This window comes from Ipomoea triloba, chromosome 3 (genome assembly GCF_003576645.1).
Source record: "Ipomoea triloba cultivar NCNSP0323 chromosome 3, ASM357664v1".
Classification (NCBI taxonomy): Eukaryota; Viridiplantae; Streptophyta; class Magnoliopsida; order Solanales; family Convolvulaceae; genus Ipomoea; species Ipomoea triloba.
This window is the reverse complement of record NC_044918.1, coordinates 18,215,272-18,224,840: the sequence shown is the minus strand read 5'-3', so window position 1 is coordinate 18,224,840 and position 9,569 is coordinate 18,215,272. Positions and strand designations below refer to the sequence as shown.

The 9,569-nt window shown below is 32.2% G+C and overlaps 1 protein-coding gene across 1 annotated transcript; it reads left to right on the top strand.

Annotated features, from left to right (window-relative positions):
* The first annotated feature begins 5,198 nt into the window (after positions 1 to 5,198).
* Positions 5,199 to 8,868, top strand: LOC116013709 (serine/threonine protein phosphatase 2A 57 kDa regulatory subunit B' kappa isoform-like). Its single transcript, XM_031253605.1, has 3 exons — positions 5,199 to 5,687; positions 6,458 to 7,656; positions 7,989 to 8,868. The coding sequence occupies exons 1-3, from the start codon at positions 5,639 to 5,641 to the stop codon at positions 8,328 to 8,330; spliced, it is 1,590 nt and encodes a 529-aa protein (XP_031109465.1). The 5' UTR covers positions 5,199 to 5,638; the 3' UTR covers positions 8,331 to 8,868.
* Positions 8,869 to 9,569: the final 701 nt, after the last annotated feature.

The window sequence follows — 9,569 nt, the reverse complement described above, 5'->3', positions numbered from 1 at the left end:
GATCATATATATCCAGTTAAAACTGAGTGGTTTCGTCGATAAGACCTGTTTTTTAGGTGGGATACAAAAAGATGACGGAAATTATTGGGATACAAATATGGGCAACTGTAGGATGCATGTTGTTCTTTTTGAACATGCATTTTAAGAATGCACTGTTATCTTTTATAATATTTGTTTCAAATTAGAATACTGTACATTGTACTTAGAGAATACGAAAAGAATACCGTATATAAATACAAAATAATAAATACGTAGTTATGTATTTATTTTTTGAAATATAAGCATAAAAAATACCTAAATAGTGGGTCCAAGACCAACAACTCTAATTTTACTCCATCCCAAGACTATTGTCGACGGTAAAACTCCATCCCAAAACTTACGCCCTGCGCTGCCGGCGACTGTGCCGCCGCCCTGCCGCCCACCGCATTATTATTATACACTAATTACACATTATTGTTAATTATATTTAATTTTCCTCATAATTATGTAATAATTAGTACATTCTAATTAACTAACAACTATGCATTATAAATGATTCAGCATTTAATGAGGTTAACAACAATACTATTTTTTTCTCCTTATACATATATATACCATCTTTTTTTGGCTTTTAACTACAATATTGTACACATACATCTTTTTTCATTTAAACTACAATACTGTACACATACACGTATCATACATTCATTTTCTACCTTTTAACTATTTTTTTTTTTTTTGGAAAAGCTAACATGCATTCGCAGGATGCATTTGTTTTTAAGCAAACATGCATTCCATGGGAGTACTTTGCCCATCTTTGTTCCCTTTTCAAAAGCGGCCTATTTTTGTATCCCACCCAAAAAATCAGCCCAACCATGTTTATGACTCGCTTAAAACTAGTCCTACTAGGCAGTCAAGCATTAACAAGATTAGTTTCGGTGCATAGGATCTTATTTTATCTTGATTGGAGAAACCTATAATTGAACCCAAAAAAAAATAAGGGTGTGTTTGGTAACCCGTAAAATGACTTCCGGAAAATGTTTTTCGAGTTTTCTGTGTTTGGCAACTTCCGGAAAATGTGGTCAACGGAAAATGTTTTCCGTTGACCAAGGAAAATCAGTTCATTTTTCCGGAAAATGACTTACGGAATTTTTTTCCGTAAGTCATTTTACGGAATCGCAAGAATAGCTGTTTCGCATGTTTTTGACCAAAACCAAGTCATATCACCCATGACCATAGACCAAGGAGGTGGGGAAACCATTGCTACATTTTTAAAAATTTTTTTTTATTTTTTTTTAATAAATTATATTCTTTTTATTAAATACCATTATTTCAATAACTATTATAATTTTTTATATTTTAAATAAAACAATTACAATGTGTAATTATACAATTCTATTCATTTTTCAGAAAATGAACCAAACATACAAAGACAGTTTTCCATAATACATCCAAACACTGGAAATGAAACTGTTTTCCGGAAAATGACTCATTTTCCGGAAAACATTTTCCAGAAGTCATTTTCCTGCTTTCCAAACGGACCCTAAGTATAAAGGACAAAAATAGATTAAAAAAATTCAAAATTTCAAGGCAAATTATTCTATGAGACCGTCGGTCTCACTTATTCTCATTGGTGAGACTAGTCAAAATTTTTTATAAGTATTATATTTTTTCACATAAGGATTACAATTTTCACTATAAGTAACTTTTCAACTCTTAATATTACTTTTTGATTTAAAAGTATTACATTTTTCATCAAAACTATCACATTTTCATCACAAATATTACACTTTTCTCGTAAGTAACAATTAAACAATTTATCCATGATTGATATTAACATTTATTCTCATTATAAGTAACTATTCAACCCTGAATAATACATTTTTATTTAAAAGTATTACATTTTTCCTCAAAAGTATTATACTTTTTCTTAACAAATAATTTATTCATGATTAGTATTACATTTTCCAGCCTAGCTAAGTATTACATTTTCATCGTGATCCAACCTAAATAAAGATACATAAGATTATCTCACAAGTAACTGACCCATTTTCAGTACAGTCTCAAAATTTTATTTTATTTAAAAAAATTTATTCCAAACAAATATTTAATTTGAACTCTTGTGCATGCTACCACATTAAAAACCTTTGCCTCTTTCAGAACACCAACCTTAATTGAAAATCTCTATTAAAGATGAATTAATAATGGTTACACTTGTGTGAGACCGTCTCACGGATCCTTATTCGTGAGACGGGTCGGGTCGGTTTGAAGTAACATACGAATGTCATACTTATATGTGCAAATATCATACTTATATGCTCAAATATCATACTTATATGCTCAAATATAATACTAATCAGGAATACAATTTTTGTTACTTATAAGAGAAAAAGTATTACATTTTTCATAATAAGTAATGTTGACAAGTACCCCTTACTTATAAGACTTTTGAGGAAAAATGTAATACTTTTAAATCGAAATGTAAAAGTATTGTATTTTTTCTTAAAAGTATTAAATTTACCCTTATAAGTAACAAAAAAAATGTATTCATGTTTTTCTTAAAAGTATTAAATTTACCCTTATAAGTAATAAAAAAATTTATTCCTAATTAGTATTACATTTGAGCATATAAGTATAACATTTGTGCGTATAAGTATTACATTTTCATCTTGACCCAATCCGTCTCACGGTGAGACGGTCTGACACAAGTTTTTACCATTAATATATAAAAATAGTCCAAATTTGATGCCGCTTTTATCAATCGCTATCTTCTAACCATAAGGAAGGATAATGTCCATCAAAATACACAAAAGTAATTAAAATTCTTTCTTGAAAAGCATCTCTCTTTTATCATTCCCATTCAATCATTAACAAATCTCACCTCATCACTTTAACCAATGGTGAAAACAACAGTTGCTCCGTAAAATCATGTACGTTACTAAAAAAAAAATTTGAACAACTGTACGTTACTAATTACCCACTAAAATTTGCGACAAAAGAAATTATTACTAATGCAACGTTCCCATAAAAACGATTCTTACGTTCATAGACATCATATCTACACTTTGTACAAATGTAACATTCCCGTAAAAACGATTCTTGCGTTTATAGACATCAAATCTACACTGTGTACAAATGTAACGTTCCCATAAAAAAAGATTATCATTTTTAATCAAAATCTTAAAAGTTTGTACAATCTCGAAAAAGATGGATAGTAATGTCTATCATAGTGTCATGACTGTTCTTCGTGGTTACCTTGTTGAATATGCTATGATTGTCCTTCATAGTTGTGTTGATGAACAACCATGATTTTAGTTATTCACAAAATGCCATACATGTTTTTCCTCGAGATTCTACTTTGTTTTTAGTTCATCTAGAGAAGAAAATGTAAAGATGAGAAACGTGATGTCCATTTAGGCAATAAATGTTTTATATTAAAACCACGTTAATAGTACCTTATTATAGCAAACAACGTATACATTACAAAGGTTACTGATTTTTTTTTCTATCTTTATGTGTTTATATCAAAATTGTTATCCTCTATCCCATTTTGTATGTTATGTTTATTATTCAATTGTCAAATCAGCTCTTTCTTCATTGTTTATTTTTTATTAATTTTTAATTATTTTTAAATTTAATTTTTTGTATTTAATAGTACAATTTAAAAGTATAGTTAAACATTCTCAAATAAAAAATATCCAAACAAGGTGTAGGAAAGTCATTATTAGAGTACTGTTATTTAACTTTAGTTTAAAACATTCATTTAGATTCTCAAAAATACATTATTTTACACATTTACGCCATACTTTTTACAAAATTTTTTCTTATTTTATATATTCTATTTATTATTCATTGATTAAATTAAATTCATTTTTTAATCTTATATTTTTAATCAAAATATTAAAAATTTGTACAAGCTTGAAAGAGATGGATAGTCACGTTTATCAATTGTTATAGTGTCATGGCTATCCTTCATGGTGACCTTGTTGGATACGTTATGATTGTCCTTGATATATGATAGTTGTGTCGATGAACAATTACAATTGTGGTTATTCGTAATGACAAATGTTATACATGTTTTGTTTGAGATTCTACTTTGCTTTTAGTTTCGCTAGAGAAGAAAATGTAAAGATGGAGAACATGATGTCCATGTAGACAATAAATACTTTATATGAAAGTCACGTTAATAGTACCTTATGTATTGTGTATAAAAATTGTTCTAATTTAACAGTATAGTTAAACTTTCCACAATAAAAAGAATCTAAACAAAATTGAGCAAAGTCATTATTAGTGTTATACTATTATTTAACTTTAATTAAAAATATTAATTTAGATTTTCAAAAATAAATTTTATACATTTACACCATACATTGTACTCACTTTATCTAATTTTATATGTTCTATTTATTATATATTCAATTCATTAGTCAAATGAACTTTTTTTTTTAAATATTTTCTTTTAAACCAAACTCTTAAAAATTTATAAAATCTCAAAAAAGATTGATATCCACGTATATATAGTGTCATGGCTATCTTTTGTGGGGCCTTGTTGAACACGCTATGATTGTCCTTGATAGATGTGGTGATGAAGAACCACGATTATAGTTATTCATAATGACAAAAGTCATTGAGTACATGTTTTCAGTTTGACTAAAGAATAAAAGGTAAAGATGGAAAGCGTGATGCTCGTATAGGCAATACATGGTTTATATGAAAGTCACGCTAACAATGCCTTATTATAACAAACAATGTTCGCATTACAAAGGTTATTGATTTTATTTTCTATCTTTATGTGTTTATATAAAAATTGTTCTAATTTAAGAGTACAGTTAAATTTACCCAATAAAAACAATTTAATCAGGTTACAAAAAAAGTTATCATTAGTGTTATATCGTTATTTAACTTTAAATAAAAATCATTAATTTAAATTTTAAAAAATAAACTTTAAACATTTACACCGCACTTTCTACTCATTTTATCTCATCTTATCCGTTATATTTATCATTAATCAATTTAAATACCAGATTTAAAATTTAAATTTAAAATAAAAACACTAAAAAGTTTGAATATATTCAAATATAATATAATTGAGTACATATATTTTTGAAGTGGGGTTAGTAGGGTAGCAAGTAACGGCAGTAATTAAATTTACGTTACAAAAGAGAGATGACGGAAGGGGTGACCGCCGTCTGATGCCGGCAATTTCTCTGTCATTCATTGCCTTTCTCACTCATCATGCTTTGCACCACACTCGAGAGATAGAGAGAGAGAGAGAGAGAGAGGCCATAGCAGTAGTACTTAAAGAGGTTTTCAACAAGAACACAACATAGTCGTCCGTAGAACAGACAAAACAAAACAATCAATCAGCAACAACAACAACAACTGAGAAAAGGAAAAGAGGGAAAAAAAAAAAAAAAAAAAACGTTTGTGTTTTACAAAGAAGAGTGGTGTTTTCTCGGTACCCAGAGGCCAGAGGGGGGGGGGAAAATAAATAAAGAGAGAAATGGGCTCCTCCACACCCATCATTGTGTCTTCAATCCAAAGCTAAAAGAGGAAGACCATGATGTGATGTGATTGCACTCTCTCCCTCCCTGCTGGTTTTAGTATTCTTGCATTCTCTTCTGCTTCTTCATCTCTGCTAATTCTCCCAGGAATCTTTATGCCCTTTTCTTCTTTCCTCATCGCTCATCAGACCCACACTAACCCAGGTTCCATTTCTCTCTCCTCTGCTTAATTTTTGTCAATTTTGAGTTTTCGGGTCAGTTAAAGATGGAATCTTTAACCCATTTCCATTTAAATTAAAACGTAATTAATGTATATGTATCTGTGCAATTAAAAATTATATCTTGTTGTCTTTTTGAAGTTTTGGAGAAAGAAAAGTTGTCACTTGTGGATTTAATGATCTGGGATTTCTTTCTTCTTGTGTGTTAGTGTTGTTCTCTGGTTTCAGTCCTGGATCTGTGTTTTATACATGCATACTTTTTAGGTTTTGGATGTGCAGATTTGTGTATGGAGTCTTTTGTTGGATTCTGATCTTAAATTTCTGAGATCTGTACTGTGGAACATAGTGTAGAGTAGACAGTTCTCACAATTCCTCAGTTTGATTGGATTTAAATTATAGCATTCATAGCAAGAGGAATGTTCTTGAAATTAGTAAGCTTAGTTAGGTTGAATTGAAGCTAAAAACCTTGAAAGCAAGGGCTTTGTGTATATGTTCAACATTGAGTGGTTTGAAAGTAATAAATGAGTGAAATTTGGTATCTTGTAACTTAAGAATAGAAATATGAAACTTTTGTCCTTTGCTTTAATGAGAGGTATTGCAATTGGTGTATGTCTGGCATCATTGGCAAAATGATTTTAAGCATTATGCTTAGGTATGAGTCATGAAATGTTATTTCTTTGTGCTACTCATGTCATGCTAGTTTTCTGTGTTGTTCCTTATATTCATTGTATATCTTGCTCTTCGTATTGGCTTTAGGTCCACTCTTGGTTGCAACTTCAAGCGTTGCTACTATGCTTAAGCAAATTCTTGCAAAAATTCCTCGGAAATCACTGAAATCGGACCCAAAAGATTCCTCTTTGAGCAATTCGATCAACAACCCTACGAGCTCGGGCAATGGGGTTCAGTTTACAAACAGCTGCAATGTCATAGCAAACCGGCTTAATGTAGTGAAACGCATGTCATCCGCGATTTTTCCAGCGAACATTGTGGCTGGAGGGGAGTCTATTGCACCGCATGTGTGCTTTAAAGATGTTTCGAATGGGGAAAAGCAAGGCTTGTTTTTGAGTAAATTGAACCTCTGCTGCTCGGTGTATGATTTCAGTGATCCGGATAAAAACTCAGCGGAGAAAGATCTGAAGAGACAGGTATTATCAGAGCTCAATGATTTTGTTACTTCGGGATCTGTGAAATGCACTGAATCAGCAATAGCTGCGGTTTGTAAGATGTGCGCCATTAACTTGTTTAGAGATTTTCCTCCAAAGTATCCCTCGCAATCTGCTCGAGGGGAAGGTGATGATGAAGAACCATTATTTGATCCCGCCTGGTATCACTTACAACTCGTGTATGACCTATTCCTTCAATTTATAAGCCTAAGTTCTCTTGATCCAAAGGTAGCAAAGAAATATATACACCATTCTTTCATACTAAAATTACTAAACCTATTTGATTCCGAGGACCCAAGGGAAAGAGAATGCTTGAAATCTGTTCTCCATCGGCTATATGGGAAGTTCATGATGCACAGGCCTTTTATCAGAAATGCTGTCAGTAATATATTTTATGGCTTTGTTTTTGAGACTCAACGGCATAATGGGATTTCAGAACTATTAGAAGTTTTTGGGAGTGTGATTAGTGGCTTTGCCTTGCCACTGAAAGAGGAGCACAAATTGTTTTTCTCTCGGGCTTTGATACCTTTACACAAGCCGAAATCATTGGGGGTCTATCATCAACAGCTTGCATACTGTGTTGTACAGTTTGTAGAAAAGGATCAAAATCTGGGTAGCATTGTGATAGAAAAACTCTTGAAATATTGGCCCGTGAAAAATAGCCAAAAGGAGTTGATGTTTATCAGCGAGATAGAAGAGCTTCTGGAACTGATCAACATTTCCGAGTTTCAGAAGATCATGGTGCCACTGTTTCGGCGCTTAGGGTATTGCCTCAATAGCTCACATTTCCAGGTAATAATTGCAATCAAAACTCTCCTTTTTTTTCCTCTCCGTGTGGACAAATAACTAAGGTGAAAAGCAGAAGACTGGCTACTTAAAGAAAGTTTAGACTATTCTAGGTTTAACATCGACTTTTTTCTTTAGAACCTCGGGCAAAAGGACTAAGATTAACACAAAACCTAGACATACCACCTAAACAAGAAAACCATAATTGCATACCAAAAAGAGCTTGATTCAAACTGACATTTTGCTCTTAAAGTAATAGTCCATCCCTTTAGTCTTTCATTTCTGAAGCAGTAATCAAGCAGCTTAGCTTATTCTTCTTTTCTTACCATTTTTTTCAGGTAGCTGAGCGAGCACACCTGTTATGGAACAATGACAACATCCTCAACCTTGTTATGCACAACAAGGATGTGATAATGCCGATTGTAGTGTCAGCTCTCGAGAGGAATAGCCAAAGCCATTGGAACAAAGCAATTCTGAACCTGACACAAAACGTGAGGAAAGTGATCACGGAGATGGATGAGGAACTCGTGTGTGCCTGCCAAAGCAAACTCGAGGAAGAGAAGTCGCTGTCGAATGTAGTTGCGGAGAGACGAAGGCTGACATGGGAACACCTGGACGTTATCGCTGCTAGCAATATTTCAGCCCTAACTAAACCCGCAAGCTGTGTCGTTAGTTGTTAGATGATTGACCATCAACAAACGCCATCCATCTCTAGGATACTTCTTTCCTCTCGAAAGCGGGAAAAGCAGAATAGAGTCTCTTGGATACGGGGATATATGTACATACATACAATTCCCCGAGGATACCAAAGCCGTGTCAAGTGGATGAGAAAGCGGTTCCTCTACCTTGAATGCTTACTCTTCTGGATTTTAATGGAAGAAAAGTCCAATGGGGTTATGCCCAACAACATCTAGAGCTTCTTACAATGGATCAGAGATATGGAGGTCACCAGATTATGTTATTATAAGTATGTTTTAGCCATTTGGTTTGGGAGATTAATAGCTAATGCACCATGCCTGTTCATCATATTTGTCTCTTTTCTTTTCATCTTTTTCTTATATTGAAGATTTTATCCTTGTGATATTACATATTATTAGGTGGAAAAGCTGTACTTGTTGATTGTTAGCAAGCATGCATGCAGTGTAAGTAAGTCTTTGTATGAGTTGGGAGATTAAGTAGCTAGTTCTTTGCACCAAGTTATTGTGCCTTTTTCTTCAACCTTATTTAATCTTTATTGTTGATTATTGACAAATGTTACTCTTTTTAAGTTATGAAATGTACAACATTCATTACTAGGTGTCTAGGTTTAGGCTGGAAGCCAAACACCTTGTATACAGTTGGTATTCACGTGGCTCTCCTTGAAAGAGGTCACAGGATCAAACTCCGTGATGGGGTATTGACTCTTTGGGTTACAACAGATAGAGAGGTTTAAGTAGAGAACCTTGTGCATTTTAACTAATTTAAAGTTGAAATATTATTGGACTTTAAAGTTTTATTAATATTTATTACTATATTTATAAGACTTAAACTAGAAATCTTACTTAAGAGGAATTGAGTTATTTGTACTTGAAGTATAGTTCGTTGGTAGTTTATTTGAGTAAATAATTCTTAAACTTAATTATGTCATTATTGATGAGGCCACAAGATAGCCTCTTGTTGCTCCTATTTGTAGTAATTAGTTGAACTTTATTAATCATAGTAGTACTTTGTGGTCTCATGATATCATTGTATTGTTATCTTCCCAATTAGGGTTGGTATTACCGTATTACAATATAGCATATTCTACCAATAGGTTAGAGTGTATCATAAAAAATAATCGAATCTTTTAAAGTTGGTAATCTATTAATACATAGGAGCAATTAGTTGAACTTTGCTAAACTTAGTAGCGTAATAACTAAATTTTTTAAAATTAGTGATTT

Excerpts from the sequence above, each read along its gene's own strand:
- LOC116013709 (XM_031253605.1), top strand. The coding sequence starts at position 5,639 with ATGCCCTTTTCTTCTTTCCTCATCGCTCATCAGACCCACACTAACCCA. Across the intron at positions 5,688-6,457 it reads TCAGACCCACACTAACCCAG|GTCCACTCTTGGTTGCAACT; the intron begins GTTCCATTTCTC and ends TATTGGCTTTAG. Across the intron at positions 7,657-7,988 it reads TCAATAGCTCACATTTCCAG|GTAGCTGAGCGAGCACACCT; the intron begins GTAATAATTGCA and ends CATTTTTTTCAG.